Source organism: Pecten maximus, chromosome 2 (genome assembly GCF_902652985.1).
Source record: "Pecten maximus chromosome 2, xPecMax1.1, whole genome shotgun sequence".
NCBI classification, from domain to species: Eukaryota; Metazoa; Mollusca; class Bivalvia; order Pectinida; family Pectinidae; genus Pecten; species Pecten maximus.
Window position 1 is genome coordinate 31,454,440 of NC_047016.1, and position 19,755 is coordinate 31,474,194.

Sequence of the window (19,755 nt, forward strand, 5' to 3'; positions counted from 1 at the left end):
GGTTAGCACATGTACTGGTGTTGTTTGTTACTTTACCTATAAGTTAAATGTGTAATGGTGTATTTTAAGTAAAGGATACCAATCTAATTTAAACTGATAATAGGATTAAGGTTTGTTTATAATGAAATGAGGAGAATCAATACCTAAGTGGTTCAATCATGATGAAATGACAATTGAATGTTGAAAATGTTTGGAGTAATTCTTGATTTTCCTTTATTTTGGACTTAATTGTTGGGCATCAAAGCTAACTTTGTTGGGATTACTTTTGGAATTTGGTTCAACTCAACATATGTTTCTAATGTATGTGTATATAAAATGCATTAATTTTGTTTGGTATTCTTTAAGCGAATAAGATTCTGAACTTATTGTAATCATTTTGCGATGGTTGCCATTGTTGAGCTTCGCAATCATTGATTGTGCTTATTTATTTTATTGAAAAAGTAGTATTTTTTTTTAAATCTTCTGACAATTTCTTTATAGATGATAGTCCAATGAGTCATTCTTTTTGTACACAATGATAAAATAGATGATTTATTCTGTACAGGATGATGAAATGAATGATTTATTGAGTGCACTTGACAAAGAAAATGAACGCCTGTTGCAAGAATCCAGAGCTACCAGTGGTCGTCAAAGGAGCCGATACGAGGATGTAAGTGGGCGTAACAATAGATCCGGTTTAATTATTTACACATTCGTATTATGTCCCCTCATATCTGAGGTGTATACTTACCGTCTAAAAGTGGAAATATCCGGTACTCTGTTCCTGTACATGCTTGATTGATCCCCATAAAAGTACACCTTTTTATCCCACAATGTGACGGCTCCTGATAATTGACTTTGGATTCAAAATGGTGGAATATGATCACCTCATATTTGTAACAACAGTGCTCTTAATTGTGAGCTGTTCACAAGGGAATGTGTATGATAAAGTTTCCTTGAACATGAAGTGTCTGAAAATGACAAAATAATATTTGACTTCCAAAGTTCTAGAAAGTTGTGGCCAGCTTTACCTGTTTCCAATGATTTGTAACGGTGGCCCAATTGTTACGTGTACATTTTTTTCAATTTAAAAAAGTATGATTTTTATATAATTTCACAATGATAGAAAAGAGAAGATGACAGATATGACAGAGAGCGTAATCAAAGAAACAATGACAGAGAAGATAGCGACGACGACCAGCCGAAAGTTTCCCGATCAAAGACACTCATTAACTTCATGGGAGCAAAGAAACGTGCGATGGTGAGCCATGCTGGTGCGGTGATTGGCAAGCGTGCCCAGGATCTGTTACAGATGATCGAACTTGACACCGCGGAATATGACCTGTTTGACATGCCACCAGTCAAAGAGTATGACCTCTACATCAGGAGTTTTGGACGCTCGGATACAACTCAGGTAAATGTCTTACTGTGGCAGCTGTGACATTATAGATGTTATTCAGGGAGGGCCAGACACTTAGGGGAGAAGTTATTGAGGGAGGGCCAGACACTTAGGAGAGAAGTTATTGAGGGAGGGCCAGACACTTAGGAGAGAAGTTATTGAGGGAGGGCCAGACACTTAGGAGAGAAGTTATTAGGGGAGAGTCGGATATTTAAGAGAGATGATATTGAGAGAGGGTTGGATACTTAAGAGAGAGGTTATCGAGGGAGGGTTGGATACTTAAGAGAGAGGTTATTGAGGGAGGGTTGGATATTTAAGAGAGAGGTTATTGAGGGAGGGTCAGATATTTAAGAGAGAGAGAGAGGTTATTGAGGGAGAGCCGGCCACTTATGCGAGAAGTTATTAGGGGAGAGTCGGATACTTAAGAGAGGTTATTGAGGGAGGGTTGGATACTTAAGAGAGAAGTTATTAGGGGAAAGTCGGATACTTAAGAGAGGTTATTGAGGGAGGGTTGGATACTTAAGAGAGAGGTTATTGAGGGGGGGGGGTTGGATACTTAAGAGAGAGGTTATTGAGGGGGGGGGGGTTGGATACTTAAGAGAGAGGTTATTGAGGGAGGAGCAGATACTTAAGAGAGAGGTTATTGAGGGAGGAGCAGATACTTAAGAGAGAGGTTATTGAGGGAGGGTTGGATACTTAAGAGAGACTTCTGTGATTTTAATATTCACATACCAAAAAGCTTGTGATTTTAACAAAAATCTTATATTCATCGTGTTAATGAAAAATAATATGAAATGAATCAGTGTATCTGTGACATTTTGAAATAAACATAGCTACCAGAGTGATTGCATGATAATAATATTCCCTGTTGTACTGTTTATCTATACCTTGTTCAACCTAATAAACACACCTGTACCATGTGTTATGTATACACACTATATTGTCCATAAAAAAAAAATCATAACCCAGATTTCATGGAAACATATCCATGAAAGTGGTTTTATCATTTCAAAACCCATTTGTGTTTCTGTCAGGGCAGTGTATTTTATCAGATTGAATACATTAATTCTAAGTGACAGTACACATTGGTTCATTATCCTGACATTGTATGTCTGATTTATACTGTTATTTAGCAGCTTTCCCTTGCTTCAATGGAGGTGACTATACCTGTCAATAATATTGTTGAAATATATTCATTCACTAAAAGAAAGCAATTTTAACCAGTTCAAACAAAACAACCCCCTGACAAAGTCTTTATTTATTCATTCATATATTTTATTTGTTTATTTTCTTTCAATCAACATGAAATCTTATTTGGCCACTTTCGGCCTTAAATTGTCACATTTACATCTAAGACTTTATTTTGAGTGATAAAGGCTATGCAGGACTGTAACTTTCATAAATTATTTAGGAACACTGATATTTTCATTATTATTCAATTTTTTTTACGATAACTTTTTTTCCCCTTCACAAAATACCCACTAAGTATTGTGATACTATTGTCACTTGTCAAGGTATATATATATATCATGCTGATCACATATTTATTGATCCTCATGTCTATTTCACTCACAAACTATGGGTGTAAATTCCGTAATGTATTTTGTATATGTCAATAAAATAACTAAAGGTAAGATTCATAAATGGGCTTAACTTCTTTACTGATTGACTTATAGTCTACAATTTATTTATGATTATGTACTTGTGAAAACTAGAATAGAGTACATTCAAATTAACATTCAATATTGTTATATCAATAATTGATAATTATTTATTTTGATACAGCTCATTTCTACTGTCATTTTGATACTGGTATTTAAATTTCAAATCATAGGACAATTAGCAATCATCATCAGATGAAAATTTAGATTTTGTTTATTAACTTTTCTAGATTTTATTTACATGTACTATAGATGTTCCCCGGTTGCCGTGGATATATGCTACCTGTATTATGATAATAAGATGTGCTTCAAGTATGCCAGCTGTCGCTTCAAAGTAATCAATTCTAAAAATAGAAAGTTAGACTGTACAATTCATTGCATAATTTTTCCAGCAACGGCCAGCAGGCTAGGATTTTTATATCGATTGATCATGTTAAGTAGTGTAAAACAGGAAAAAATATATACATCATTTGTACCTGGAAGGTGATCTCATATTTCAAAAGGTTGGGCTGTGGTTGTGAGGAAATCTGTTGTAAGAAAAATATTGAAAATATTATAATAATATATGTATGGAAGCTGAATAGTGTCAATGGGGATCAATGTTTACCTTATGGAGAAAAGGGGGGGGGGGGGGGGGGGGGGGGGGGCAATGCTACATTGTAGATAATGTGTAGTGGGGGGGGGGGGGGGGGGAGTGGAGAAGTGGAGAAGGTTGTCCAATTGGTGACTCCATAACGGTGACATGTCAGTAAGGTACCTACAATGTTACCTGACTACCATTCCTCCACCATTCATAAGATTTGTATCCTGCTCGAGCTGTACAAGATCTTTTTTACCCTCCAAAATGAGGCTGTACTGAGAGTTAAGACAAACAAGAATCTCGTCCTCATTGTTGATGTTGATTTTCTGATGTTTTAAAAACTTCATTGTTTCAATGATAAGGTAATTTAGGGGAAGTCTGTAGATAAAAACCTACCATGTATTTATTTAATATATATGTATATATAATAAATGTTAAGTAGCTAAAGTCTTCTGTACCTTTCACACAGGCCTACGTCCAAACTAATGATGATGATATTGACCGGGAGGTACAGACAGATGAGATTGACGTGCGCCAGAAATGGACACAACATCCTGCGGAAGATTATAACGGGTGTGGAAGTATGTGTGTTTGATATAAATTCTAAAGGATTGATTTATAAATCATGTTTAGTGAAATGAAAGACTGCAGTAGATATCAAAGGAACATATCACATCTATTTTCTGAATATTTCCTTTTTTACATGTATATCAGTCATACATTAGTTTCAGACAGAGGTCTAATGTTTATTAATCTGTCAAGGAATCTAATCAATTGAGTAATGTACCGGAGCATCTTATAAATTGTTCTCTCTTTAGACGGGAGGATAGCTGGCACCATATCCTTTTCAGATGAAACCATTCAGTTTTCCTTGCCAAAGTATAAAATATACACAAACCACTTTTAAAGCTGAAAGAATTGATGTAACATCATGAAAATTCTAACATTATGTTGCTATGTTATTTGGATTTTAAAATTAAATCCAATTTAATAAATTCCACATAATATAGTGACGATTGATAGCTTTTATAAACCATTTTTATGAGATTGTATCAAATGAAAACTCTCAAATTAATTTATATTTAACACAAATCTTGACTTAGATGATGTATGCTTCTCTAGAGAATCAGTCGTGTTAGGTCATGTTAATCTTAACATTTTACATGATGTCACAATAGTGTGATGTCATATGTTAGTTTTAATACAATGTCACAATAGTGTGATGTCATATGTTAGTTTTAATACGATGTCACAATAGTGTGATGTCATATGTTAGTTTTAATACGATGTCACAATAGTGTGATGTCATATGTTAGTTTTAACATGATGTCACAATAGTGTGATGTCATATGTTAGTTTTAATACGATGTCACAATAGTGTGATGTCATATGTTAGTTTTAATACGATGTCACAATAGTGTGATGTCATATGTTAGTTTTAATACAATGTCACAATAGTGTGATGTCATATGTTAGTTTTAATACGATGTCACAATAGTGTGATGTCATATGTTAGTTTTAATACGATGTCACAATAGTGTGATGTCATATGTTAGTTTTAACATGATGTCACAATAGTGTGATGTCATATATGTTAATGATGAAGTCACAATAGTGTGATGTCATATGTTCATTTAAACATGACATCACAATAGTGTTATTACATAATATTATGTGCCTTATGATATTTATAACAATAGCCGTATTACATGGCAGATCAGGCTAGTGATAAATTCATGTTCCAATATTCATCCAAATCTTGAATAAGAACTAAGTTTGAACACAGAATGTTGAGTTTGAGGATAAGAAGGGTATCCTGTATACAGACACTGAAAGTTTTGTTGATTATGTCACAAATGATGAACATTGTGTCCATTGATAGAAGTGTTTTTTCCAAGTGTAATCACATCCTTGTTGTAGGAGGAGACGGGGTCAAAGACATAGAAGAAGAGGAACAGTCTTATGTAAACAAACAACTGGATCTGAGTCGCCTCAGTAAATTTGTACAGAAAGCAGGACAGGTAATCATTGAACCTCAGGAGTCTGGACTCAAAATGGCTCCTGGTTTAGTCACCATGGCCAACGGTAATGAGTACATGTACATCGAGTGATATTGTATTGTCACAACTTTGATAATGATAAAAGGTTTTTTGTCATGTACTCATTGATAGAGATATGCTGCTGATATCATTCATAAAATTCTTATGGGATCAAACATGTCTGTACAGTCCACTTATTTTCTTAATTACTTAAACTTATGTTTTAAATTTGACATGATAGGGACTTTGGCTAATTGTGCGATGCATGTTTTACAAACATAATGTAGTTTCATTTGTGAAATGTATATCATATTATGTGTTTTGTATGTGAAGCTTGGTTGAAATACTGATTTATCTTTGTCATTATGTACAGGTGATCTCAATTCTACTTGATGAGGAAAAAGACATGACGAAATCTGATACGAGTGAAAACAAATCCAATGTTGGTGTGAGTGAGGGTTATACACAACTGGCCCGACTACCCATACTGAAGGGTATGTACACAAACTGTGTTATTGGAATGTAGGTAGAACATAACCTGTCTAATCTGACCAATGAGTAGGTAAAGAGTTACCTGTCTAACTGACCACTGAATAGCTATGGAATAACCTGTATTATCTGACCATTGAGAGTAGATACAGAGTTACTTCTCTTACTGACCACTGAGTTGCTATGGAATAACCTGTATAATCTGACCATTGAGTAGCTATGGAATAACCTGTATAATCTGACCATTGAGTAGGTACAAATATGTATCACACAGGTTTCTAATTGGATTTCATTAAACTGTGGTGCTGTGGTTAAAAAGTCATGTATGGAATTGTGTGCATGCTGAATATCATGATTTATTTTGTAGGTCGCTGTGTCCTGTATTCACAGTTCGCACCATCTCAGCCGAACATGTTGATTACGGCCTACAGCAAGCCTGCACAGGTATTTTCTCATCTTCCATATAATACTGGATATGAATAAAATCAAGCAAATATAATGCAATACGATAAACAAATAAAATTTAATGCCTGGTTGTGTTCTTGGGCAAGACTCTCAATTCCTGTAGATGATGGCATGTCTCTGCTTCATGTATGTTGTTCATTGAGGTAGCCATCAGCTACGACAAGAAGAACTGCCTTAGAAAGCGACCCTGTTTGGTCACAGGGTGATTAACCCAGTAAACATGTTTGACTGTGACTGATATTGGTAGAATTTGAAGTGTACTAGGGACATGTATGCAAGTACATATGTAATAATTTCAATACACATCCTAGTGATACTGGTAGTAAATATGGAATGGCTGAAATATCCAGAACATGTGACATCAGCCTTTAAAAGGCCTTGAATTAGGTTTGACCAAATCTATATGTGTCTGTACAGAATTAGGTTTGACCATATCTATATATGTCCTGTACAGAATTAGGTTTGACCATATCTATATGTGTCCTGTACAGAATTAGGTTTGACCATATCTATATGTGTCCTGTAACTGTTTTGTTGGTTTACAGGAAGATGACGGAAATTCTATAACAAAGAAGGGGATAGTATGTGTCTGGAACACAGATGACCCGTCCTACCCACAGAGGTGAGTGAAGTACAGCAATATCATAGGGCTAATATACATTACGGTATTTATATGCAAATAAGCCCTTGCCCACAAATAAGCCCCCTAATTATTTTTACAGAAAGTGGTTCACAAATAAGCCCTCCCCATACTTTAATACATGTTATAAACTTTTATACTAAAAGAGGGAGCTTATTTGAGGATAAATATTGTACTAAACTTTTACACTAGATGAGGGGGCTTATTTGAGGAGAACTATGGTACTAAACTTTTACACAAGAAGAGGGGGCTTATTTGAGGATAGATATGGTAGTACATGTATAGTGTATACAATCACATACTGTGAAGACTGTTCTTTGAAAGGGTTTATCATTTTGCTGTTTTATTTGGAACTTAAATAAAAAATTTAAAAAACCTAGTAGATACCTTGAAAATAAAATTAACTGAGAAAATAATAGTCTGTTTCATAATTGATATGAAAAAAGCATCATGTTTCCTGTCAACTTTTGGTTAATATATGAAAATTAGAACCACCAAGGAAGAAAAATATAATGGTAATTTAAAACTCAGTGTAAGCTTGAACAGAATAAGGTAAAAAACCTACATATCAATTGATCTAACTTTCAAATTATTAAAACTCAGTTGAAAAGAGGTAAAATTTTGCTGTTCATTATAATGATGGATAGCCATGATAGATAATGAGTTTACCCAATAGTGTTGAGAGTATGCTAAATGACTTGTTTTCATTTGATACAGAATTTTGGCGTGTGAGTCCCAGCCAACATGTTGCTGTTTTAGTCCCAACAAGACGTCCCTGGCGTTTGCCGGCATGGTCAGTGTTAAAGACTAGTTACTTCAGTTGTAGTGTAAACAGGAATCTATTATAAAAAGACATTCAGAACATCTGCAACAGTATAATCTTATTAGATATCACTCAAACCATATATATTAATTGTCAATTTAATATCAATCAATGATTAATGAAATCAATTAATTTTCAATACCAATTAAGTATATATGTATATATATGACAGGTGGATGGGTCTATATGTGTTTGGGATTTAAGAGAACAGTCGTCCATGCACAGATCCATTTCCTACGACAACCGAGAACATGTCCTGCGATATCCAACTTTTAATACGGGTAAGGTCGAAGTTTGTCATCTTTCTTTAAGTATTTAAGTTATTTACATTGTCTGTGATATCTTGTCCACGGCATCGTATAACTGTTTCTTGTTTACTGTGTACAGTAACTAGTGATGAAAGGAGAAATTGGGAACTTCTTCTTTTTCTTAGAAATAAAATTTGCATCAATTCAAATAATAAAATTTGTGAAGATTGTTGCATACCTTTAATACTGAGCAGGATGTCTTGTCTGGACACTGTTTGTTTCGGAGATAAAATTTATAGATTTTAACTTTAACTGATATTCTGTACTATGATACATCTATAGATAAAATCGAAATATACTGGTTTTGTTTAGCTGGAGTGATGGATACAGATAATCACCACAGTCCTGTGACTACCCTCAACCCTGTATCCAGTTACTCCTTACAGTAAGTAAACAAACACACTCAAACCTGTATCCAGTTACTCCTTACAGTAAGTAAACAAACACCCTTAACCCTGTATCCAGTTACTCCTTACAGTAAGTACAGACACCCTTAACCCTGTATCCAGTTACTCCTTACAGTAAGTACAGACACCCTTAACCCTGTATCCAGTTACTCCTTACAGTAAGTACAGACACCCTTAACCCTGTATCCAGTTACTCCTTACAGTAAGTACACAGACACCCTCAACCCTGTATCCAGTTACTCCTTATAGTAAGTACACAGACACCCTCAACCCTGTATCCAGTTACTCCTTACAGTAAGTACACAGACACCCTCAACCCTGTATCCAGTTACTCCTTACAGTAAGTACACAGACACCCTCAACCCTGTATCCAGTTACTCCTTACAGTAAGTACAGACACCCTTAACCCTGTATCCAGTTACTCCTTACAGTAAGTACAGACACCCTCAACCCTGTATCCAGTTACTCCTTACAGTAAGTACAGACACCCTCAACCCTGTATCCAGTTACTCCTTACAGTAAGTACACAGAAACCCTTAACCCTGTATCCAGTTACTCCTTACAGTAAGTACAGACACCCTCAACCCTGTATCCAGTTACTCCTTACAGTAAGTACACAGACACCCGCAACCCTGTATCCAGTTACTCCTTACAGTAAGTACAAATACCCTCAACTTTGTGTCCAGTTACTCCTTACAGTAAGTACAGACACCCTCAAACCTGTATCCAGTTACTCCTTACAGTAAGTACAGACACCCTCAACCTTGTATCCAGTTACTCCTTACAGTAAGTACACAGACACCCTTAACCCTGTATCCAGTTACTCCTTACAGTAAGTACAGACACCCTCAACCCTGTATCCAGTTACTCCTTACAGTAAGTACACAGACACCCGCAACCCTGTATCCAGTTACTCCTTACAGTAAGTACAGATACCCTCAACTTTGTGTCCAGTTACTCCTTACAGTAAGTACAGACACCCTCAACCCTGTATCCAGTTACTCCTTACAGTAAGTACACAGACACCCTCAACCCTGTATCCAGTTACTCCTTACAGTAAGTACAGACACCCTCAACCCTGTATCCAGTTACTCCTTACAGTAAGTACACAGACACTCTCAACCCTGTGTCCAGTTACTCCTTACAGTAAGTACACAGACACTCTCAACCCTGTATCCAGTTACTCCTTACAGTAAGTACACAGACACTCTCAACCCTGTATCCAGTTACTCCTTACAGTAAGTACACAGTCACCCTCAACCCTGTATCCAGTTACTCCTTACAGTAAGTACACAGACACCCTCAACCCTGTATCCAGTCACTCCTTACAGTAAGTACACAGACACTCTCAACCCTGTATCCAGTCACTCCTTACAGTAAGTACACAGACACTCTCAACCCTGTGTCCAGTTACTCCTTACAGTAAGTACACAGACACCCTCAACCCTGTGTCCAGTTACTCCTTACAGTAAGTACACAGACACCCTCAACCCTGTGTCCAGTTACTCCTTACAGTAAGTACACAGACACCCTCAACCCTGTGTCCAGTTACTCCTTATAGTAAGTACACAGACACCCTCAACCCTGTGTCCAGTTACTCCTTATAGTAAGTACACAGACACTCTCAACCCTGTATCCAGTTACTCCTTACAGTAAGTACAGACACCCTCAACCCTGTATCCAGTTACTACTTACAGTAAGTACAGATACCCTCAACCTTGTATCCAGTTAATCCTTACAGTAAGTACAGACACCCTCAACCCTGTATCCAGTTACTCATTACAGTAAGTACAGACACCCTCAACCCTGTATCCAGTTACTCCTTACAGTAAGTACAGACACCCTCAACCCTGTGTCCAGTTACTCCTTACAGTAAGTACAGACACCCTCAACCCTGTATCCAGTTACTCCTTACAGTAAGTACAGACACCCTCAACCCTGTATCCAGTTACTCATTACAGTAAGTACACAGACACCCTCAACCCTGTGTCCAGTTACTCCTTATAGTAAGTACACAGACACTCTCAACCCTGTATCCAGTTACTCCTTATAGTAAGTACACAGATACTCTCAACCCTGTGTCCAGTTACTCATTACAGTAAGTACACAGACACCCTCAACCCTGTGTCCAGTTACTCCTTACAACAAATTCACATTTATGTGCTTAATTCTATGCCTCCCAAGTAAATATAATTCTCAACTGGAAAAAAAAGTGTGATTTTGATAGCGACTTTTGAGAATAGAGTGTGATGGTTGATTCTAGAGGAACTTTCTGCTCAGTACAAAGAACTGGTCCTATCTACAATTTATACAAGTTATATAATAAATGAAAACTGTCAATCAGTTGAACACGATCAACACGAACAAGAAACAAGACTATTTTCATGTTTCAAAACCACTTTTGATTTATTTCTAGCAGTTTGTGACATACAATGTATATATTTTATGAAGGTTTGATATACCGTAATTATATTTTTCAGTACTGCTGACTCAGCTCGAAGTGAAGGTAGATATACTTACAGTATCCTGTTTTTGTGTTTAATAGGTCTAATATTTAGATTCAAAGAGTGATGATAACTGTTACATGTAATACAAACAAAAGATTGCATGTTTAATTCACTGGAAAGGTCTGTATGGTGTGATGTATATATTGCTGTTAATTGTAAAGTCAACATAAAAATAATATACATGTATAGTTATGATGAATCAAAATGAAATATAAAATTACAGCATTATTATGTAGCTCTATGGAATAATATATTTGTAGCTATGTCTAGAGTTTAAAAGTCAACTTCTCCTGTTTCAGACACAGGTACAGGGCTGTCTTTCCAGCTGATATCGTGCGAGGAGCAGGGCGTTCTTAATTTCTGGGTAAGAAAACTTAAGCTGTAATATAAATGTTATCCATCACCAAGATATGGGAAAGTTAAAAAGTATGTCAGAATCTACATCAATAGACAGTAAAACCTTATATTGCCAGCGTAAATTGATATACAAACATTATTTATACCTACATACTATTTTTACCTTCCAGGTGGTAGCAGAGATTGCCTCTCCTGATATGGCTGGGTCAGAAACCGACCTTGGGCTCTCACCAGGAGGGAAAATTAAACTTATAAAAAGTTCAGCTATTACCTTACAACACCCTCCAAGGTATTATAAAAAATTCAGCTATTACCTTACAATACCCTCCAAGGTATTATAAAAAGTTCAGCCATTACCTTGCAACACCCTCCAAGTTATTATAAAAAGTTCAGCTATTACCTTACAACACCCTCCAAGGTATTTGTTACGAATCTAGCTGTGATCTTGTCTTCCTCAGAATTCTAGGAGCTACGTTAACATATGTTGTCTGAACAGAAGGTAGCATAAAATGATATCAATGATTACTTACACAGTAAGAACAGGCTTTGTATGAACAACCAATCAGAACGTTCCTTAAGACCAACTGTATGTATTACTGTCTTCTGTGATTATTTTACAGTTGGTAGTTAATGAATTGTTATTGTATTAATCCAAGACTTCCTCCTCCTTGTATAAATCTGAGATTTGTCTCCTGTGTTAAGGTATAAGAGGGTAGGAGTCAGTCTACGAGCCACGGAAGTACAGCTATCTCCCACCGACCCCAACCATTACTACATAGGGACTGATTCTGGCTATATACTACACGGACTCCGGTTTGGTAGCCGTGCCTTCCCCTCGTCATACTCGACAGGCAGTGGTGAGTATACACTGCAAATTAAGGTCAAAGTAACAGGACAGTTTGTCATGATGCATAAGGGTCTTTTTTCTAAAATAAGTTAAAATTAAATCAGAACAAACAATAGTTCACAGTTTGGTAAAAAAAAAAAAAATTGAAATAAGTTCAGAAACAAGAACTAAACATAATCAAGCTTGGAGAAAGTTTGAAGAATTTCTGTGAGTTAACACACAACCAATAATGAAGTGTTAGATCTAAGGATAATGATGTACATTTTGTATTACAGATGCCCCAATGGACATAACAACACTAGACTTCTCCCCCTTTGGACATCCTTGTTTCTTGGTAAGTTTATCTACTCACACCAAAGTACCATTGATTTACAGTATTGAATAAAAAAACTTAATGACAATTTATTGATATTACATCTTAAATTGTTGATATTTTAATAGTCACATTTAATAGTATACATGTAAGGTATAAAGTTCAATGCTAAACCTTTTAGTACATGTTTATATACAACGAAACACACAAGAACAGTTTACCTGTTTATTTACTACAGTAATATATAAATATATACAAGACATAACATTTGGCGTATCAGGGGCTACTCACTCAATACCAAAACCTTAACAAATTGACTCTGAGGTGTCCCTGCAGAGCAGCTATAAGATCGAGACTCAAAGGATACAGAGAAACAACTAGACCCTGGACGCTTCCAGAGAAGCTGCTAGACTCTGAAACGAATCTGGAGATGCTGAATGAGAATAGAATATACAATAACTAGCTAGACCCTCAACGATATGAGAGAAGCTGTATATGCTAGCTAGACCCTCAACGATATGAGAGAAGCTGGAGCATACCGTCATAGAATATATTCTATTATAATATTGGGGGCAAAATTCCCCATGAATTAAAAGCCAAATTGAACGAAATGTTAAAACAAGAGTGACACGAAGGTTCAACATAAGTGAGAGCCCCCAATAAAATATTATGGGAAAAACTGATAAAAACCTGAATATCAACGTCCTAAGTATATCTTAGCTCTTACTTTATCTATAAGCATACAAACATAACAATATAAATGGAATAATATAAAACATTAGTCAAGAAGACATCTGCTGCTGGGCTCGACGGATAGTAGCAGGATTAGTGTGGATATAACGTATAAAACAATCAGATGACCAACGACCTAGGGTTTGAATAACATGATCTTCAACCCCAGCTGCTGCAGCAGAGGTACTAGCGCCGATACGAAAGGAATGACCATTGAAAGACTGATTATCAACGCCAATCAGAGTCAGAGTCTCCTTTAAATAGGATAAAAAAGTATGACGCATGAGTGGTCTAGAAGAGCAGCTCCGCTCCACAAACAAAGGAGAAGTAGGTAATTAAAGCACCTGAAGTGGTTCGAAAACGCAAATATTCACTCATAGTAGCCACAGGTGTTAAAACACTATTTTCGTATACATTGACATCTACTCCTTGACCGAATGGGTCCGCCGTTTTGGAAGATCTCAAGGTGAGAGTAAAACATGACAAATCAGGCAAGATGCTAATATCGCAAATACGAATAAAGTTTTTATCCCACAATGATTTACATGTAAATTCACCACATCTTAAAAAACCATAAAATGCTGTTTTGAAAATACAAACTAACATAAGATCAATGAACGGTTCAAACATACCATGCCGAGTAATAGCAGTGCACATTTTAGATAATAAAACATGAGTAATAGGAAGACGCTTAGAAGAGGTATTTACCTGCGTCTTCTTAATTGCACGCAAAATATAAGTCAATCTTAAGGTATTGGCAGTAGGGTCACCTAGATTGCTTTTAATATAGTTAAACCTTATCCCGGCTAAATACAATTTAATGGTGTCAAACTTAAAAAGTAGAGCCTTCTGACAATGGGTAACAAAACGTATAAGCAGATCCTCGTTGATAGGAGGCAAAGAGTTCACAGGGAAGCTTATCCCCTGCATCAGCACAAAAGTCAAGAAACAGTTCAGTCCTGACTGGTAAGTAGCTCGAGTGCTACGGCTCAGCGCGGAGTCCCACAGAAGATCAACTTCCTCGCTTAGTTCATCAAAAGGGATTCCAGAGGAAGACACGGAATGGGATGCATGTCTGCGTGAGGAGCCAGGCGTCGGAAGCGATCCATCTGCGAACGAGAGATAGCATCAGCTGTGTTATTTTCTGACCCAGGTATATGCTTAGCATGTACTACATAATTGTTCATAGCTGAATAGTAGGTAAGAGTTCGTACTAGTCTCATGATACTCTTAATTTTGGACCTCCCTTTGGAAATAATATCAACAGTGGCCATATTGTCACAGTGAAACAAAATCCGCTTCTTGGTCCACTGATGACCCCATAGCATACACGACATAACAATGGGGTAAAGTTCAAACAAAGCCATGGAAGGTTGATCACGTTTAAGCTCCTCTGGAAACACTCCCTTAAACCATTGATTTCTATAAATTCCACCAAAAGCTTGATTTGTAGCGTCAGTAAACAAGTGGAGATCTGCGGAAGAGGTTATATGATCGTCTAGGAAAAAGGAAACACCATTCCAATTTCTTAGAAAATGAGCCCACATACTAAGGTCGGAACGACATTCCTCGGTGAGTTTTACATGGTAATGAAGCTCGCGCACAGTCGTTGAGAGAGATATAAGATGAGACACGAAGGACCTCCCAGGCTTCACACACCTGGTGGCAAAATTCATGTGACCTAATAAACTAAGTAGCTCACGCTTAGTGCAAGACTTCCTGCAAGCAAACGACTCTAAAACACTAGAAATACGGGCAACTTTATCAGCTGGTAGCCTGGATTCCATACACTTAGAGTCCAAGAACACACCTAAATATTCTAAAACATTAACCGGTCCGACAGTCTTGTGTGCTCCAATAGGTATATTTAGGTCTCTAAACACATCCAGAAAGTTTTTCATAGTTCTTGACGCGTCCACATGCACTGGTTCAATGACAAGGAAATCATCTAAAAGATGCATGATGTGTTGTATCCTATATTTGTTGCGCGCTATCCAACAAACCGCCCGAGAGAGAGTATCAAACAGTTTGGGGCTGGAACGACTACCGAAAACTAAACGCTTGAAAAAATAGTATTTCCTGTCCCACTTAATACCATGATAAGGCCACAACTCTGGTTTTATTGGTAACAACTTAAACGCATCCGTGATGTCCGTTTTCATAAGCCAGGCATTGAGACCTAATTCCTTTATGAGTGAAATGGCATCATCGATAGTAGTGTATTTTAAAGAACATGTAATCTTATCGATAAGACTGTTGAGACTGGGATTTTCCTCGTCTTGATGGGGTGCTGACATATCCACTATAAGCCGTTTCTTTTTAGAGTACTTATGTTCTGCGAGGCCGATGGGGTTGATTCGAAACTTATCAAATGGTATAAAATCAAATGGGCCCAGCAAGTATCCTCTGTCTAGTTCCTTTGTAACTAGGTCTGCAACACTTTCCGGATCAGCTAAGGCTGATTTCAGATTATGGCATTCATAGGAAAAGCACGGTAAAGATTGAAACCCTGTATCAAAACCTTGGGACAAACCTTCTACAAGAAAAGTCACAAACTCCAAATCTGGATGGCCGTCCAAAGCTGATTTTAAAGCATTGATATTAATGGGTGTAGTCGCCTGCAGGGAGTCTAAAATCTTCATTTCTTCTTGTTTTGAGACCGGGTTACATCTAAAGGGCACGCGAACTTTGAGTGGCTCCCCTTACATACTAAGCACACATGAGAGTAGCTGCACGAGGGCATATTACACCCAAATTGGCCATTAAAATTGTTACATAGCTCGCGACCTTCGTGATATACTCGCGGGCGACCGTGACCGTCTACTGCAGAGGAATAGCTGTTCCTGTGTGATGCATGTTTAGCTTGCTTGGGCCCTTCATTATGAGGTCCTGGGCGCTTATGTTCATACGCGGAATTGGGGCAGAAGCTTGTAGCATGCAGCGGGCTACCACACAAATCACATGTAAGTGGGCGTTGATTTGTGAAAATGTTACAAAAAAGAACATTGTCCCGAATTGACCAGTCTACAGGCTTGTTGTTGTATCTTAATTGAGCAGCTGCCCTAGCAGAGAACTGCCTATGATAGTCATAGAATCCGACCGTGTATCTGGTGCCCATGTCAACTAGGTCTCTTTCGTAGAGATCCAACTCCACACGTCTAGACGGGTAGACAGAACACATGACCTGTTTGTACACCCCGAAAGCTAAGATGAATTCATTCAAAGTTAAATTCCTGGACAGTCTAACATCGGGTTTATCATTAGAGTGGCCGTTTGGGTCGCTACTGCCAACGAAGTACGGAATTAAAAGCGCTGCCAAATTCACATCCCTACCGGTAATTATCTGGTGACGTAAAGCAGGGGAAATAGTTTCTACTAAGGGCAGCGATTGAGACACATAGCCGAATCTAGTTCTTTCACTGATCTCACCTTGAGAAGTGGCCGATTCCTCAAATCTTTTGTAAGCTGTGTCCAAAGTAAAATCAGCTGGTGAAGTAGGCACCGGTAGCCTCAGAGAGTCGACAGCTGTCTGACTAGAGCTGCCAGCTGCGGCTGCAACTTGTCGCCTGTCTCGTGCTTCATTCTCTGTATTTCCCAACCTGTTCTCCAGTCGAATATAAGAGTCTTGTAGCGTTGCGACGCTTTCCGAGAGACTTGTAACGATGTTAACCAGGCGATCTAAGTTAGTTGTAGAATCACCGGTAGATACAGCTACTTCCGTGACGCCATCTTGCCGCGGTGGATTGTGGTATACCGCACCTCTACTGGGGGGAGCGGAGGGGTTTGTAGTCCTCGTTTCCGAGCGATGTTTTTGGATCGTAATTCCTCCTGTAACCTAGCGATCGTCCAGTTTTCGTAAAGCTCTGGATCGTAAGGCAAAGGCCTCGCATTCCTACGCTTCGGACCCATAATGGTGACACGGAGACTGTGAGAGTTCACGAGGCCGAGAGGTCAAAGTTTACGTACTAATCCAGTGTTTACAAACACCGCACAGAACACGAACAACGTGGGAGTCTCTAGCTTAATAAAACACGTCACTTACAGTTGTGGGGAGGCAGTTACGAACTGTTCTTCTGAGAAAGTTAAATCCAAAATGGCGTAGCTCCAGACTCGTGAAGATTGGAAAGTTTCTTAAGTTTGGCACACTTTCACGATCACCACAACGACGTAACCATCCAAAAAAGTTCACCGAAGAATAGTGTTAGTTATAGCGATTATTTTGGGAAAATAACGACGTATGAAGAGAAGAAGAGCTTGAAAAGCCGAGATAAAAACGCAGAACACTTCCTTGCTGCAAGGCACAGAAAACTATACTGGGGGGTGCAAAATCCCCAACAGGGTGACCCCCAAAGTGGACGCTGATTGGTCAATCAACCACATCCTTCTTATCTCATTTACATATCAACATGTACCGATACACATACACATGGCAAAAACAAAACATGTATACACACAATAAAAACTATAGGGTAATAAGTAATTTATAAGGCATGAAGCAAATTCGTTGTATATAAACTATAATTTAATCTTAAATATCAAATTATCATTATATTAAATCCTAAACATTATCCTGTCAGTCTGTGTGTCACATTGTCAAGGGTATATCTTTATTTTACTAAACCACTTAAAATTTCAAAATTTGGTATCAAGTACCTCTTGGATAGTAGTGTTTCATATTATGAAATTAGGTCTGGTGCCCCTATATCTATAGAATTATGACCTTTTGTTCATTGTGCCCCACTATATATAGAGTTATGACCCTTTGTAATTGTGCCCCACTATATATAGAGTTATGACCCTTTGTTCATTGTGCCCCACTATATATAGAGTTATGACCCTTTGTAATTGTGCCCCACTATATATAGAGTAATGACAGCTCCTTTGATGACCTGTCATGATCATATTTCTAGATTGCAGATATGAATATTACAATATTCATTGAAGTTTTTAGACATCTGCCATACAATTTGTTGTAGATATAACCTGTAAACGATTTTAATATTTGTGTTTACAGGCTAGCTGTAACGATGGATCTGTTCATCTTTATAATATAAAAACAGGTAAGCATTGGTACCTACAATATGACGGTAAATACCTATAACCAGGTTTAAAAAAATAAGAGGGGTAAAAATTATAGAATGCTATTATTTGTTAGAGATTTTATGTTCTTTTCACAGCTAAGATCATATGATGATCCCCGTCTTATGGGGCATCCGACGTACACTTTTATAGTGTCATCAGGCTGGAATGCTATACCTGGACACAGTAGGTCAACAACCTATCTGGTCAGAATCTGTCATTATACTGACAAAAAAATGACCATTCATGTGAAATCAGTCGCTTACCACTAATATACTAACAAACCCAACGCATGAGTCTAATATTTGTAGTTAATTCACACTGTTAGGACATAAAGGATCATCAAGAAGTTAGTGAATTAATGAATTTCCATCTACAGTTGATAGCTTCATATCTCTTACATTTTATCGATACACAGAGACACCCGTTATGACATGGTCCTCTAAGATCTGGGATACACAGACGCTGCGATGTGTTCGATGGTCACGGAGTCGGCCTTGTGTCTTCTATGTATTGGACGACAATGCACGCCTCTTCACCTTTGACATCCTAGAGGGCGACTCCATGCCTGCCAAGATAGACACACTATCATCACAGGACAGGTAGGTTGAGGAGAGAAAAGTAGGTGTAAAGGTCTTGAGACAGTGACAGAAGTCTCTAGTAGAAATTTATCATAAATTGACATTAAGTTCGATCAGAAAAAAAATCTTCTCTGATATCTTTAAAAAAAAACTGTTCATTTTGTTGATGTTTAAAAAGTTCTTATGGAGCTGAATGAGATTCCTCTTTAATATGGAAAAAAAATCAGAGATTTTGACAAGTGATCACAATCCATTTCCATGACTTCATGCATTTGACTTTCGTCTCAAATTTGATAAAATGTACATCATTCATTTTGCAGAAACATGGTTCAAAAGATTAAAATTTATGTATCTTTTATAGAGTTGTGCACCTGCAGTTCACTTCTGACACCAAAGGCTCAACACAAGGTCGATTTCCTCAAATGGTCAGTCCTCAACATTGATTTGTAAAACTATCAGAATATTGACAAACACGTGTATTAATGATCACAATGTACAGAATATGAATTAATTAAATTAATGTTCATTCAACCATTTATTGTTGAGTAT

At 37.4% G+C, this 19,755-nt stretch overlaps 1 protein-coding gene across 5 annotated transcripts in view; it reads left to right on the forward strand.

Moving 5' to 3' along the window:
* The window catches only part of LOC117321781 (WD repeat-containing protein 60-like), a 33,183-nt gene that overhangs the window by 10,812 nt on the left and 2,616 nt on the right, over positions 1 to 19,755 (forward strand). For all 5 annotated transcript variants that reach the window (XR_004531408.1, XM_033876341.1, XM_033876343.1 and 2 more), the window contains 18 exons: positions 545 to 649; positions 1,106 to 1,393; positions 4,089 to 4,200; positions 5,540 to 5,640; positions 6,032 to 6,152; positions 6,515 to 6,591; positions 7,158 to 7,234; positions 7,970 to 8,045; positions 8,248 to 8,356; positions 8,696 to 8,768; positions 11,271 to 11,296; positions 11,597 to 11,661; positions 11,825 to 11,943; positions 12,357 to 12,511; positions 12,777 to 12,835; positions 18,561 to 18,606; positions 19,044 to 19,227; positions 19,568 to 19,631. Coding sequence is in view for 4 of the 5 variants with exons in the window: in XM_033876341.1 (XP_033732232.1) it covers positions 554 to 649; positions 1,106 to 1,393; positions 4,089 to 4,200; positions 5,540 to 5,640; positions 6,032 to 6,152; positions 6,515 to 6,591; positions 7,158 to 7,234; positions 7,970 to 8,045; positions 8,248 to 8,356; positions 8,696 to 8,768; positions 11,271 to 11,296; positions 11,597 to 11,661; positions 11,825 to 11,943; positions 12,357 to 12,511; positions 12,777 to 12,835; positions 18,561 to 18,606; positions 19,044 to 19,227; positions 19,568 to 19,631 (1,848 nt within the window). In the remaining variant the exon portion in view is untranslated. The remainder of the gene's footprint in view (positions 1 to 544; positions 650 to 1,105; positions 1,394 to 4,088; positions 4,201 to 5,539; positions 5,641 to 6,031; positions 6,153 to 6,514; positions 6,592 to 7,157; positions 7,235 to 7,969; positions 8,046 to 8,247; positions 8,357 to 8,695; positions 8,769 to 11,270; positions 11,297 to 11,596; positions 11,662 to 11,824; positions 11,944 to 12,356; positions 12,512 to 12,776; positions 12,836 to 18,560; positions 18,607 to 19,043; positions 19,228 to 19,567; positions 19,632 to 19,755) is intronic.